The 16,258-nt window shown below is 43.5% G+C and overlaps 1 protein-coding gene across 4 annotated transcripts in view; it reads right to left on the reverse strand.

Annotated features, from left to right (window-relative positions):
• Positions 1-16,258, reverse strand: part of AKAP9 (A-kinase anchoring protein 9) — a 330,692-nt gene that overhangs the window by 179,446 nt on the left and 134,988 nt on the right. For all 4 annotated transcript variants that reach the window (XM_056519035.1, XM_056519033.1, XM_056519032.1 and 1 more), the window contains 5 exons: positions 16,144-16,229; positions 13,832-13,925; positions 10,681-10,912; positions 7,860-7,953; positions 3,830-4,192 (listed from right to left, as the gene is read on the reverse strand). In XM_056519035.1, coding sequence (XP_056375010.1) covers positions 3,830-4,192; positions 7,860-7,953; positions 10,681-10,912; positions 13,832-13,925; positions 16,144-16,229 — 869 coding nt within the window. The remainder of the gene's footprint in view (positions 1-3,829; positions 4,193-7,859; positions 7,954-10,680; positions 10,913-13,831; positions 13,926-16,143; positions 16,230-16,258) is intronic.

Here is a 16,258-nt window from a genome sequence, read left to right on the forward strand (position 1 = left end):
TTATTAATCGAGCGCAGAGCACACTGATCAATATGGTTTTATACAACCACATTGATCTGTATGAGGAATCAAATGATTTCTCCTAAAAGTCCCCTAAGGGGACTAAAAGTGTTAAAAAAAAAAAAAAATTTTTTTTTAAAAGTTTAAAAAAAGTTTACAAACACACACGTTAACCCCTTCCTTATTAAAAGTTTAAATCACCCCCCTTTACCAAATTCCATATAAAAAATATATAAACATAATAAAAATAAACATATATGTAGTATCACTGCATGCGTAAATGTCCGCATTATAAAAATATATTGTTAATTAAACCACACGGTCAATGGCGTACATGCAAAAAAATTCCAAAGTCCAAAATAGCTTATTTTTTATCGCTTTTTATACCATAAAAAAAGGAATAAAAAGCGATCAAAAAGTCCGATCAAAACAAAAATGGTACCGATTAAAACTTCAGATCACGGCGCAAAAAATGAGCCCTCATACTAACCAGTACATGGAAAAATAAAAAAGTTGCAGGGGTCAGAAGAGGGCAATTTTAAATGTATTAATTTTCGTGCATGTACTTATGATTTTTTCCAAAAGTAAGACATAATCAAACCTATATAAGTAGGGGATCATTTTAACCGTATGGACCTACAGAATAAAGATAAAGTTTCATTATTACCGGAAAATGTACTGCGTATAAACAGAAGCCCCCAAAATTTACAAAATTGAGTTTTTTTTTCAATTTTGTCGCACAATGATTTTTTTTCTCGTTTCGCCGAAGATTATTGGGTAAAATGACTGATGTAATTACTAAGTAGAATTGGTGGGGCAAAAAATAAGCCATCATATGGATTTTTAGGTGCAAAATTTAAAGGGTTATGATTTTCAAAACGTGAGAAGGAAAAAACCAAAGTGCAAAAACAGAAAAATGCTTGGTCCTTAAGGGGTTAAATCTCATCTTGGTAGACGTTTTTTACAGTATATAGTAACCAAAAAAGTCATAGGTAGGAATTTTTTATATAGGGGTGAGCAAGGACAAACTTCCTTAAAAGATATGGCCACCTTTGAAAATCTTTTTTTATTTATTTATTTATATATTACAAACAGTACATTAAGAACGTTGCTAAACCTCTACAGTTTGTTATGCGAGTTCTGCCTTGTGTGTGCTCTCCTCTCTATGTACAGCTTGTGTGAGCTTTCCTCCAAGATTTATATTCCCCCTTCCCTAACAATGAGAGAGCACAAAATCTGCCTGATAGACTTATCTTTCTCTTTCTGAACAGAGGTCTCAAAGGTAGACACCAGCAGCTGACTCTCCCATAGGCAGATACAAGCAGCTGACCCTCCCATAGGTAGATACAAGCAGCTGACCCTCCCATAGGTAGATAAAAGCAGCTGACCCTCCCATAGGTAGATACAAGCAGCTGACCCTCCCAAAGGTAGACACTAGTAGATGACCTTCCCATAGGCAGATACAAGCAGCTGACCCTCCCATAGGCAGATACAAGCAGCTGACCCTCCCATAGGCAGATACAAGCAGCTGAATGATCCATAGGTAGTTTTAAGCAGCTGGCCTTTTAATAGGTAAATGCAGGCATCTGACCCTCCTAGGGATAGATACAAGCAGATCACCCTCAAACAGGTAGATACAGGCAGCTGACCCACCCAAAGGTAGATACAAGCAGCTGATCCACCCACAATTAGATCCATGCAGCTGATCCACCAACAGGTAGATAGATACAAGTAGTTGACCTTCCCAGAGGTAGATACAAGTAGCTGGCCCTCCGATAGGTAGATAGAAGCAGCTGACCCTCCCATAGGTAGATAGAAGCAGCTGACCCTCCCATAGGTAGATACAAGCAGCTGACCCTCCCATAGGTAGATACAAGCAGCTGACCCTCCTATAGGTAAATACAAGCAGCTGACCCTCCGATAGGTAGATACAAGCAGCTGATCCTCCCATAGGTAGATACCAGCAGCTGACCCTCCAATAGGTAGATACAAGCAGCTGACCCTCCGATAGGTAGATACAAGCAGCTGATCCTCCCATAGGTAGATACAAGCAGCTGACCCTCCCAAAGGTAGACACCAGCAGATGACCTTCCCATAGGCAGATACAAGCAGCTGACCCTACAATAGGCAGATACAAGCAGCTGACCCTACAATAGGTAGATACAAGCAGCTGACCCTCCCATAGGTAGATACAAGCAGCTGACCTTCCCAAAGGTAAACACCAGCAGCTGACCCTCCCATAGGCAGATACAAGCAGCTGACCCTCCCATAGACAGATACAAACAGCTGACCCTCCCATAGGCAGATACAAACAGCTGACCCTCCCATAGGCAGATACAAACAGCTGACCCTCCCATAGGCAGATACAAACAGCTGACCCTCCCATAGGCAGATACAAACAGCTGACCCTTCCATAAGTAGATACAAGCAGCTGATTGATCCATAGGTAGTTTTAAGCAGCTGGTCTTTTAATAGGTAGATGCAGGCATCTGACCCTCCTAGGGGTAAATACAAGCAGATGACCCTCAAACAGGTAGATACAGGCAGCTGACCCACCCAAAGGTAGATACAAGCAGCTGATCCACCCACAATTAGATCCATGCAGCTGATCCACCAACAGGTAGATACAAGTAGTTGACCTTCCCACAGGTAGATACAAGCAGCTGACCCTCCCAAAGATAGAAACAAGCTGCTACCCTGTTACATGTAGCTACAAGCAGATTACTATCTCACATGTAGCTACACGCAGCTGACCCTCCCACAGGTAGATACAAGCAGCTGACCCTCCCCCACAGGTAGATACAAGCAGCGGACCCTCCCCCACAGGTAGATACAAGCAGCTGACTCTTCCACAGGTAGATACAAGCAGCTGCTCTCCCCCACAGGTAGATACAAGCAGCTGACCCTCCCACAGGGCGATACAAGCAGCTGACCCTCCCCCACAGGTAGATACAAGCATCTGACCCTCCCCCACAGGTAGATACAAGCAGCTGACCCTCCCCCACAGGTAGATACAAGCAGCTAACCCTCCCCCACAGGTAGATACAAGCATCTGACCCTACCCCACAGGTAGATACAAGCAGCTGACCCTCCCCCACACGTAGATACAAGCATCTGACCCTCCCCCACAGGTAGATACAAGCATCTGACCCTCCCACAGGTAGATACAAGCAGCTTAGCCTGTCATAGGTAGATACGGGAAGTTGTGGCTTGGTAATGAAAAAACCTACTGAAAATAACTAAGCGTAGTGAGAAATTTCTGTGTGCAAAGACGTCTTTCTTAGCAAGGAAGTACAGAAATGTTAATAAAGGACGTGTATGTAAGTGTGGAGAAGGATAATTTGGCGTTGAGAGAGTGGTTTTAAAGGTGGTAGGTGGGAGAGTGGTTTTAAAGGTGGTAGGCTCTGTTCACATTCAGGTCTTCCATCAGGCTTTCCGTTTAGGTTTCTGACATTCCAATAACCGTGCATCTGCATCCAGTGCTTTTCTGACCATCAAAATAACACATCCCTTCCCAGAATACCAACAGACTCCATATGGAAGCCATAATGCTAGTGTAAAAATAGCCTAAATGCAATTAAAGCTTTACAGTTACTTTGCCTAATGCCCAGTACCCTATTGCAGTGGTCTCCAACTTGCGGACCTCCAGATGTTGCAAAACTACATCTCCCAGCATGCCCGGACAGCCGTAGGCTGTCCGGGCATGCTGGGAGTTGTAGTTTTGCAACATCTGGAGGTCCGCAAGTTGGAGACCACTGCCTTATTGGCTATAAAAGCAATGCTGGAAGAGAAAGGCATGCATTCTGTACAGGGCAAAAACTGGACTTACCCGCGCCACCTCCTCCTCAATCCTCTCACGGAAACGTTCCTCCACCAGCTGATTCAAGTCCTCGGGATCCTTTTCCTCCAATATAGGATACAAAGCCGGCTCCTGGAAGCTGCCATTGAGGATTTCTTGCTTGGCCTTTGTCAGGTGGATGATCTGCTGATTCAAAGCTGCGTTCTCTTTGTTGTGTTCTGCTGTCAGTTCCGCTCTGAGCTGATCCAGTTCCTCTTCATGCCGCTTCTTTAAAGCGTTTACTTCTTCCACATACTTAGAGTAGAGCGCCTGGCGCAGAGACTGCAACTGCTGATAGATGGGACCGAAGGGCTGACGTAGAGAATGATCCTCCATTTGTGTCGCGCCATCCATCTATTCAGAAAGACCAGTGGGTTTATAATCGCATTTTTCAGATAATTTCAGAATACTCATTCCTTAAAACCGCACTCCCCAACCTGTGGATCTCCAACTGTTGCTGAACTACAATTCCCATCATGCCCTGACAACCAAATGGAAGTTGTAGTTTAGCAATAGCTGGAGAGCCACAGAATGGGAATACTCCCCTAAAAGGCCAGAATTTTCAAGTAAGGCTCCGTTCACACTGCTGTTTGTGCCCGGCAGTGTGATGGCCATTAGAAGATAGCGGGAGAAAAATTTGTGCTTGCGGCGTCTTTTTATCCCGCTATCTTCCTGCAGAATAACGGGAGTCATAACGGACGTCAAAGAATCCCATTCAAGTGAATGGGATCCTCTGTGCCCGTTATGACTCCCGTTAGGCTCCGATACAATAACGGACGTTAATGGCAGTCAAAGTTTATATATATATATATATATATATATATATATATATATATATATATATATATATAAGCCCTTAAAAGGGTACTCCGCTACTCAGCATTCGTTCCGAACGCTGGAGCTGGCGCCGGCAGCTCGTGACGCCATAGTCCCGACCCCTCAATGCAAGTCTATGGGAGGGGGCGTGACAGCCATAGACTTGCACAGAGGGGGCAGGGCGTGATGTCATAGCCCCGCCCCCTCGTGCCATCACACCCCGCCCCCTCAATCCCGGTTCCAGCATTTGGAACAGTTTGTTCCATATGCTGAGCAGCGGAGTACCCCTTTTAACGTCCATTTGTGATGGAGCCTCTTCACTAGTGTGAAAGCAGCCTAACATTCTGGGTAAAATAATACAATGCCAATTTATGCACAGATATTTGTTACAATGTTATCCACTTTGCTACTACTGTAATTCACTGAATAAAAATAGATGTAAGTCTTGTACCTTTATGTCCCCAACTGCTTATTTTTTTTTGACCTGCATTGTTTTAGTTTTTTTTTTTCTTCATTTTATTTTGTCGCATTGGTTAAAAGTGCAAAAATAAACACTTTAAATTAAAAAAATAAAAAAATAAATAAATATATATATATATATATATATATATATATATATATATATATAGATGTAAAGATGTACAGCATTTCTGCTGTGTGCGGACACAGCCTTAGGTTAGGTTCGCAAAAAAGTTTTATTTTCTTGCAACACATTTTCGGCATCAACGTTTTTGTGCAAATCTGCCTACAAATTGCCTCCTGTCGATTTTAATAGGAAATCACTGCTTGGAATCTTTTGTCGTGTATTTTAAATCTGTATTGCATGAAGAGAGGGATGTCACTTTTTGAGAAGAATTTAATCTTCTCAAACTGCACAGAATCTACATGTTCAACTTGGAAATCTGAATTGAAATTCTATTAACGTTCAGATTTCTGATACTGATTCCCCTTGAAATCTATATTGGATTTATCCATATGAAAACTCTGTCATGAAAAAACTATTTTTTTCTTATATCAACTGGCTCCAGAAAGTTAAACAGATTTGTAAATGACTTATATTAAAAAATCTTAATCCTTCCAATATTTATCAGCTGCTGAAGTGAAATAGTTCTTTTCTGTCTGGCAACAGTGCTCTCTGCTGACATCTCTGCTTGTCTCGGGAACTACACAGAGTAGATGAGGTTTGCTATGGGGATTTGCTTCTACTCTGGACAGTTTCCTGAGACAGGTGTCATCAGAGAGCACTTAGACAGAAAAGAACAACTTAACTTCAGCAGCTCATAAATACTGAAAGGATTAAGATTTTTTAATAGAAGTCATTTACAAATCTGTTTACCTTTCTGGAGCCAGTTGATATATATAAAAAAAGTTTTTTCCTGGATAACCCCTCTAATGTTGACTGTCAAAACATTTTGCATCAATGAGAACGTGGCTGTGGCTCAATGCGAAGTAGTTTGACTATGGTTAAAAATCAGCTTGGGAGACCAGAGACTTTAGTTTGAGTCGCAACAAGCTAAAGAAGTACTGCAGTGTTTGATGGCAGGGGGTCTGACCGCTGGGACCCCTCGCGATCTCCCCTACGGTGACCCGACATTGTCGCGGCTCTGCGGGTGTTGTTGACCTAAGAGGTCGACAACATGCCCCCTCCATACAGCTCTATGGGAGAGGCGTCCCATAGAGATACATGGAGGAGGCGTGTCGGAGGCAGAGCCAGGGCCCTGTACAGGATATCGCAGGGGATCCCAGTGTTCGGATTTTTTTAGAAAAATGTGCCTCCAGCTGTTGCAACTACAACTACAGCATGCACAGACTACCAAAGGGCATGTTAGTAGTTGTAGTTGAAACTCCAGCTGTAGCAAAACTACAACTCCCAGCATGCCCTTTGGCTGTGCATGCTGAGAGTTATTGCTAAGCAACAGCAGGAGGTGAACAGGCCTCACCTCCTGCTGTATCCTGCCACTAGGACCGCTGCTGCTGCCACCGCTCCTGCTGCTCCTGTCGCCGCCACACCAGAGGGGACCCCGCCGGACCAGGGAGAGGTAAGAGACCCCCGCCGGCCCCGATTGCCACCATGATTGCCGCTCCAATCACCGCCCAGCAGGTCCCGGACAGCCCCATTCACCCTTTTTTTCCTGGTCACCAGAGACCCGATTGATCCGAAATTGCTGCAAATCGCCAGTCTGAATTGACTGGCGATTTGCCAACATGGTGGGGGGGGGGGGGGTTGGGTTGTGAGGACCCCCCCCCCCCCCCAGGGGTTTGCACGGGGTGCCTGCTGATAGATATCAGCAGGCATCCCAGTCCGGTTCCCATGGCCATAAAGGTAAGCCCTGTGTCCTTAAGTACCAGGACGTCAGGGCGTACCTGTACGCCCCAAGGTCCTTAATTTCTCATAGATTTCTAGCAATCATCTGAAATTATTAGTGTGCAATTTGGTAATGTCTGATATTCGTCTTTATTTGTACCTCCAGAACTCCAGTATCTACTAGCACTATATCAATAAATAAATATTATTTTTACCCCCATACAAATGTAGTATCTGTTTCTGCCAATAAACTGCAAGATAATCTGGACAATTAAATGATATATACTTTTTCTAGGCCCAACCTTTCATCTAGAACAGTGTTTCCCAACCAGTGTGCCTCCAGCTGTTGCAAAACTACAACTCCGGGCATGCTGAGTGTTGTAGTTTTGCAACAGCTTGATGAACACTGGTTGGGAAACATTGTTCTAGAATACTGCATAATATAAATAACCTAAACAAAACTGAGAGAGTGTGCAGGGTCTGAGGGTGTAGAGGATGACATAAGGATTCAGAGAATCCTAAAGAGACAGTCCTCGTGTCATGCTGCTCCGTCCCTCAGGCCTTGCACAGTTTTACCTGGAGTATCCCTCTAATTAAGGATGAAAGCAATGTTACAATGAATAATGAGGAAAAAAAAGAAAATGTAAATCGTGCATTCATTGACTCTTCAGGTTTAGTGTACACGCCGTAACTTACCACCACATAATACCACTTAAAACGTTACTTGCAAAAGCCACTGGTCCCAATAATAAATCAGCATAATAAGTTCCTTACAGGTTCCTTACAGTATATGCCTCCTGTATATACTGCTGGTTCTGTAACCAGGGGAGTGGACACAGATGAAGTTACGCAAACAAAGACTGATATCAGGCGCGCTGCCCCTTCCCGTCTGATGTTTACCTTTAACGCGTCGGTAGATGGAGCAACAATACTCTGGAATATGGCAGCTTCCTCGAATCCCAGCTCTGACGTAGACTCACCACGACTAATCTCCCTGAGAGTAACAAGACAAGAGTCACAACTACAGTAAGAGACAGCAAGGAAAACGAAAATACTTTGTGTATCAATTTGGGAATCAGTCCGTGCTTGCAGTCAGTGAATGGAACCATTTATGTCAATGAAAACTTTGTTCTAATCATGACCTGTTTGTACGGTTTGGTGTCTATAGATATGATAGGTCAGACTAGTTTATTGATGGAATTACCAAGAAATAACAGCACAAGGCAGCTGCTTTGAAAACTTTTTTTTTTTATTTAAATCAACTGGTGCAAGAAAGTTAAACAGATTTGTAAATTACTTCTATTAAAAAATCTTTATCCTTCCAGTACTTATTAGCTCCTGAATACTACAGAGGAAATTCTTTTCTTTTTGGAACACAGTGCTCTCTGCTGACATCACGAGCACAGTGCTCTCTGCTGACATCTCTGTCCATTTTAGGAACTGTTCAGAACAGCATGTTTTCTATGGGGATTTTCTCCTCTGGACAGTTCTTAAAGCGCAACTGTCATGGAAATTATACCCCCCCCCAGACTAGTACCATGATAGTATAGATGATGATACGTGTAATGCAGCTGTACTTTTGGCTGCTGTTTTTCACTCTTTATCAGCAGGAAAATAGTTTTATTGTGCGGTAAGCAACAGTCGGATAGACGTGGCTGGGGATCGTAATGCCCCACCTCCGCCCCGCCTATCCCCTGTAAGTGAGAGCTGGACCACTGTGTGATTGACACACAGGTCCCCACCCCCCGATGTCCATGATGTGCGGGCCGGCGTGACTCCACTGAGCCTATACATATAATGTGCACCTTTATGTTATATGATATACAGTGCCCGTACATCTCTTCTTTCTTCTCATGGTGCCGGGGACGCGCTGCTTCTGCTTTCACTATAGTCAGAGAGCTCCCTGCCTCTAGCACTGCGCAGGCGCACTGAGCTGGCGGCAGACAACGGGAGCGAGCTCACTGCCTATAATGAAAGCAGAAGCAGCGCGTCCCCGGCACCATGAGAAGAAAGAAGAGGAGTACGGGCACTGTATATCATATAACATAAAGGTGCACATTATATGTATAGGCTCAGTGGAGTCATGCCGGCCCGCACATCATGGACATACAGGGGATAGGCGTGGTGGAGGTGGGGCATTAGGATCCCCAGCCACGCCTATCTGTCTGTTGCTGACCGCACAATAAAACTATTTTCCTGCTGATAAAGAGTGATAAAGAGCAGCCAAAAGTGCAGCTGCATTACACGTATCATCATCTATACTATCGTGTTATTAGTCTGGGGGGTATAATTTCCATGACAGTTGCGCTTTAAAATGGACAGAGATGTCAGCAGAGAGCACTGTGGTCATGATGTCAGCAGAGAGCTCTGTGTTCCAAAAAAGAGAAAAGAATTTCCTCTGTAGTATTCAGCAGCTAATAAGTACTGAAAGGATTAATATTTTTTAATAGAAGTAATTTACAAATCTGTTCAGGTTTGGCTGCATTTACTGTTTGGGTAACAATACTGATGTAGGTCCAACCTGTGGGATCCCCAACAAACCTGAGAATAAAAGGGACTGCAGTGTTATTTTAGCATTAGGTCTCAGTATTCCGAGCATAGTGGCACTTTAGGTCAACCGGCCGTACAGGGAAGTGCAGCTAGCCCAAGTCGCTTGAATGGATCTCTGCTGCAGTTTCCTGAAGAGTCAGTGGCTAGTGTTCCAACATGCAGGAAAGGAAAGTGAAGGGGCACTGCATTAGACCAGCACTGCGGACATTTCAATCTTAGGATAGGTGGGGGGTCACAAAAATTACACCACACCAATCATAAGGGATCATAAAATACCGTAATTTTTATCTGGGATTTCAATCTAGGACAGTGTTTCCCAACCAGGGTGCCTCCAGCTGTTGCAAAACTACAACTCCCAGCATGCCCGGCAGCCGAAGGCTGTCCGGGCATACTGGGAGTTGTAGTTTTGCAATACCTGGAGGCACCCTGGTTGGGAAACACTGCATTAGATATATATATATATACTGTCAACAAGGTATGCCCACATATACATAAAGTGACGTCACGGCACCCCCCCCCCCCCATCAATACAAGTCTATGTGAGGGGGTTTCGCGGCCATCACGCGCCCTCCCATAGACTTGCATTAAGGGGGCGGACCATGACGGCACGAGGGGGGCGTCACGATGCTCAGGCCCTTGAATCGCCGGTCATTACGCACAGAGCAGATCTGACATCTTATCTCCTATCCTTTGGATAGGGGATAAGATGCTAGGGGCGGGGTACCCCTTTAACTGCCATATACTGTTGGTTGGACACAGCCCCCTCAGCACTCCAGGCTGCCCTTCCTGTGTTTGGGCTTCGGTCCAAAGTCTGTACATGAGATGGGGGAAAATGTGCTCTTGAGCTTTTTTTTAAGCACAAATAAAATATAGAAAACAAAGTATATTAGAAATATTTTTTATTTACCATAAGGAGCGCATGAGCAAAAATTAGTTTTAATGAGAGTGCCCCTTTAAATGAATTTTATCATTATTTCCTTTGCGGTGGTTGCTAGATCCAGGATATGAGTAGCATTATTAAGTATTCAACACGGCTATGATACGCACATCTGAGAAACGTTCTGTCTCTACTATGTACTGCACTCCTTTGAGGATGAAGATCAATAGCACTCATTATGCTGCCCTCCTCCCCTCGCCCCTGTTTTTCTGAGGGATAGCCCCGTCACCTCACCTGGACTCCAGAGATCCCGCTGTGACATCCTGGAGCTTCTCTAGGAGATGGATTATCTCTGTAGAGAATCTGTCTTCATTCTCCTTCAGCTGTTGCTGGAAATAAGATCGTAGGTGCTGGATTTCTTGTGCGTGCTTGTCTTCCAGATGTGCTCTTTGCTGACTGAACTCAATTTTTAATCTCTCGATTTCTTGTGATGGAGATACTGAGGGCACCAGAACTTCCTGGGCTCCTATAAAAAAAACAATAAGGTTAAAGGGGTATTCCCTTTAAAAAAAAAATATTTTTATATATCAACTAGCTCCAGAAAGTTAAACATATTTGTAAATTACTTCTATTAAAAAAATCTTAATCCTTCCAATAATTATCAGCTGCTGAAGTTGAGTTGTTCTTTTCTGTCTGCCAACAGTGCTCTCTGCTGACACCTCTGTCTGTCTAGGGAACTGCGCAGAGTAGAAGAGGTTTTCTATGGGGATTTACTTCTACTCTGTACAGTTCCCGAGACAGGTGTCATCAGAGAGCACTTCGACAGAAAAGAATAAATCAACTTCAGCAGCTCATAAGTACTGAAAGGATTAAGATTTTTTAATAGAAGTAATTTACAAATCTGTTTAACTTTCTGGAGCCAGTTGATCAGTTGATATATGAAAAAAAGATATATATATATAATTTTTTTTTCCTGGATAACCACTTTAAGATTTACTTTGGAGGAGCATGTTAAAGATTGAGAAAAAGTTTCGGGCTCCACTGTGTTGACAGACAATTAGTAAATCCTGGTAAAAACCATAAATATTTTAAGGAAAGAGCCTACATAAGCAAATACGCTCCCCCTTAGGTCCAATTTTCAAAGTTTAGCCCTATCTGCTAAAAGCAGAACAGTCTTTTTCTACAGAACCTGTGAATAAGAAAAGTAGAACAGCCCCATAAGGTTACATGGTTAGTATTCTTAATACTTTAGGTCAGTGTTTCGCAACCAGGGTGCCTCCAGCTGTTGCAAAACTACAAGTTCTAGCATGTCTGGACAGCCGAAGGCTGTCCGGTAATGCTGGGAGTTGTAGTTTTGCAACAGCTGGAGGCACCCTTGTTGGGAAACACTGCTTTAGGTTAATAAATATTTTAGGTACTCCCATAGACTTGCATTGAGGGAGCGTGGTGTGACGTCACAGGTGGCGTGGCCGTGGCATCGCGACCCTGCCTCGGTGCTGCACAGAGATTGCCAGCGGCGGGACCCCCACGATCAGACATCTTATCCCCTATCCTTTGGATTGGGGATAAGATGTGTATGGACGGAGCACCCCTTTAGTAAAGTTACTCTTTGATCCTATACCCTCTGTGTATGTGTTTTTTGTGCAATATACTTTAATAAACATTCTTTTGAAAATAATAATAATAATAATAATAATAATAATAATATTTTAGGTAATACCATAAGTATTTTAGGTTAATGGAGATATCCAGTGGTGAAAAATGTATCCCCTATCATAAGGATAGGGGATACGTTTCAGATCGAGGGGGGGGGCCCAACCATCGGGGGCCCCCACGATCTCCTGTACGGGGCCCCGGCAGCTCGCGGGTAGGGGACATGTTGACCACCGCATGAAGCAGCAGCTGACACGCCCCCTTATTACAACTCTATGGCAGAGCCTGAGCGCTGCCTTCGGCAATCTCCGGCTTTGCCATAGAGTTGTATTGAGGGTGTGGGTCGGCCGCCGCTTCGTGCGGTGGTCAACATGTCCCCTACCATTGGGCTGCCAGGGCCCCGTACAGGAGACCGCGGGGGGCCCAGCAGTAGGACCCCCCGCGATCTGAAACTTATCCCCTATCCTTAGGATAGGGGATCAGTTTTTCACCACTCGACTACCCCTTTAATAAAGGGGATCCCCATCTGGATTGTACTGTAAACCAGTGCCGAAAGCAGATACAAACATCTCTCCTATTGGACTATGCGCATAGACTCTATCTTCTGGATTTCCCCACAGATCACAGCTGATTACCAGGAGGGCCAAGCAGAAGGACATTCAGTGATCAGCTTTTTAAATGGGAAACTATATAGCTGTTGCGGTGGCAGGATGCACTGTTGAGACTCTTAGCAACTCTATAGCCTGCTGCAAAAGTTAGTGGTCTGCTGTTAGTCCCCACTTTATCAGCATACAGTTAAATGGAGAAGAAACATGCATTTCCATTTGCCATTCAATTTAACTGGGCAACATAGGGCCCCCGATTTTGTGATCAGGTGGAGGACCCAGTGGTCAGACAGTGGGTAGATGATCAGTGTCCTTTGTGGGGGGGAAAAAACCCTAAAATATTACCTGCTAAATTTCAGCTACATCATGTTTTTTTCTCTTTTTCTATACAAAGCTATAACATATCCCCCCATTGGGTCACACAAATGCATATGTAGTACCAACTACCAGAATTTTAACCTGTAACCGTAAAAGAAGTCATAACCAAGTGATCAATGCAAAATCTATAAAGCAAAATTCAGTCCTTTAAAAGGGTTATCCAACATAAGGTGACTTCAGTAAGTATCTGCCAGACAGTATTGGACATGCTTAGAAAGGATATGTGCTTGTCATGGAAGCTTTATGGCCGTGTTGTGAGTCCACCATAACACTGCTGCTTTCTTTTTGTGAAATGACTATTTCCTGTCGGAGTTCCCTCCCTCCAACTACGAGTCCCATAATTCATTGTTTGTAATTGTGTGGCCACTTTTCTTTCTCCCACACATCAGCCACCCCCACCCATTGCAGCACACCTGAGCTGCCTTGCATGCTGTGCTGTAAACTACAATCCCCTGCAGCCATTATGAAAATAACATCCCCCCCCCCCACCACCACCAATCAGTGGTCAATGCACTCCCTTTCAACACCTGAGTAGTGATGCAATGTCTCGGCCGCACTGCAACCTGGGGAAATCTGAGACAACACTAATTTTGTATGCTGCTAAAAATTAACATCGGGGCAAAGATCATATAAGAATTGTGAATCCAGCCATCAAACACAGGTACAGACACTATATTATAAACCACACTAACTTTACAGCCCCTGTAGCACAGTCAAATTTTTAAAAACCCTAGAATACACTTTACGCTTTCACACATAAAGCTGAACACCATAGTCCTTGCAATGCTTTCTGTATGCTATGCATTTACCTGATGGGCTCGCTGCTGAATTTTGGGAACGAATCACGATGTGAGTCACTGCAGGGATTTCTATCTCCTCTTTGGTCGCCTGACGATCTCCTGTCTGTAACAAAACAATATGTCAGAGAATAAACGTCTACGCGGCGAATACTTTATCAGGAGATTTGCAAAGGAAGAAAAGAACAAAGAAGCGTCTTATGGGTCAGAATGTATTTGAATATGAATTTCCTCTTTGGCGCTCGTGTATAGTACTCAGGCTGGCCGGCTCTGTGTACAATAGCTCTATTGGTTTGCATATAAATGTTTATCATGATGAAAATGATCTGCCCACTTACATGAAAGACAAAGCGCCAAAGAGGCTTGAGGATATTAGCTATTAGATATTAGATATTAACCCTTTAACCCCTTAAGGACCGGGGGTTTTTCCGTTTTTGCATTTTAGTTTTTTGCTTCTTGCCTTTAAAAAATCATAACTCTTTCAATTTTGCACCTAAAAATCCATATGATGAATTATTTTTTGCGCCACCAATTCTACTTTGTAATGACGTCAGTCATTTTGCCCAAAAATCTACGGTGAAATGGAAAAAAAAATAATTGTGCGACAAAATTGAAAAAAAAACGCTGTTTTGTAACTTTTGGGGGCTTCCGTTTCTACGTAGTACATTTTTCGGTAAAAATGACACCTTATCTTTATTCTGTATGTCCGTACGATTAAAATGATACCCTACTTATATAGGTTTGATTTTGTCGGACTTCTGGAAAAAATCATAACTACATGCAGGAAAATTAATACGTTTAAAATTGTCATCTTCTGACCCCTATAACTTTTTTATTTTTCCGTATATGGGGCGGTATGAGGGCTCATTTTTTGCGCCGTGATCTGAAGTTTTTAACGGTACCATTTTTGCATTGATAGGACTTATTGATCGCTTTTTATTCATTTTTAAATTATATAAAAAGTGACCAAAAATGCACTATTTTGGACTTTGGAATTTTTTTGCGCGCACGCCATTGACCGAGCGGTTTAATTAATGATATATTTTTATAATTCGGACATTTCCGCACGCGGTGATACCATATATGTTTATTTTTATTTTTATTTACTGTGTTTTTTTTTTTATTGGAAAAGGGGGGTGATTCAAACTTTTAATAGGGGAGGAGTTAAATGATCTTTATTCACTTTTTTTTTCCACTTTTTTTTTGCAGTGTTATAGGTCCCATAGGGACCTATAACACTGCACACACTGATCTTCTATGCTGATCACTGGTTTCTCATAAGAAACCAGTGATCAACGATTCTGCTGCATGACTGCTCAGGCCTGGATCTCAGGCACTGAGCAGTCATTCGGCGATCGGACAGCGAGGAGGCAGGAAGGGGCCCTCCCGCTGTCCTGTCAGCTGTTCGGGATGCCGCGATTAGCCGCGGCTATCCCGAACAGCCCGACTGAGCTAGCCGGCAACTTTCACTTTTAGCCGCGCGGCTCAGCTCTGAGCGCACGGCTAAAGGGTTAGAGGCGGGTCCCGGCTTCACTATGACGCCGGGCCCGCCGTGATATGACGTGGAGTTACTGTGTAACCCCGCGTTATATCGGGAAAGCAGGACCAAGGACGTACCGGTACGTCCTTGGTCCTTAAGGGGTTAAAGGGGTACTCGGGTGAAAACCTTTTTTCTTTTAAATCAACTGGTGGCAGAAAGTTAAACATATTTGTAAATGACTTCTATTAAAAAATCTTAATCCTTCCAGTACTTATTAGCTGCTGAATGCTACAGAGGACATTCCTTTCTTTTTTGGAACACTGCTGACATCACGAGCACAGTGCTCTCTGCTGACATCTCTGTCCGTTTTAGCAACCGTGCAAAGCAGATGCATGCTAAGGGCAGCATGGTGGCTCAGTGGTTAGCACTGCTGCCTTGCAGTGCTGGGGACTTGGGTTCAAATCCCACTAAGGACAACAATAAATAAAGCGTTGTTATTATCATAATAACGTCAGCAGAGAGAACTGTGCTCGTGATGTCATCAGAGAGCATTCCAAAAAGAAAAGAATTTCCTCTGTAGTATTCAGCAGCTAATAAGTACAGGAAGGATTAAGATTTTTTTAATAGAAGTAATTTACAAATATGTTTAACTTTCTGCCACCAGTTGATTTAAAAGAAAAGAAAAGGTTTTCACCGGAGTACCCCTTTAATGACCTCAAGTACACCTCTCTATGGTAGCCATTAGCCTTATTCGGCAGGGATTTCACAGATCTGTAGAATAATTGATTCCCATGTGACCCATGAGTCCACCCCCCCCCCCCCCCACACCCCATCTGATTCTTACCTTTTCCATACAACTGGAAAGTTCTCTCATCTGCTTATATTCTTCCAAAAATCTCCCCAGAAGAGCGTCCAGGTTTGAATGTAGAGCTGAGAAACAGAAAACATTGTAAGGCTGG

The sequence above is a fragment of the Hyla sarda genome, chromosome 5, assembly GCF_029499605.1.
Source record: "Hyla sarda isolate aHylSar1 chromosome 5, aHylSar1.hap1, whole genome shotgun sequence".
In the NCBI taxonomy this organism is placed as follows: domain Eukaryota; kingdom Metazoa; phylum Chordata; class Amphibia; order Anura; family Hylidae; genus Hyla; species Hyla sarda.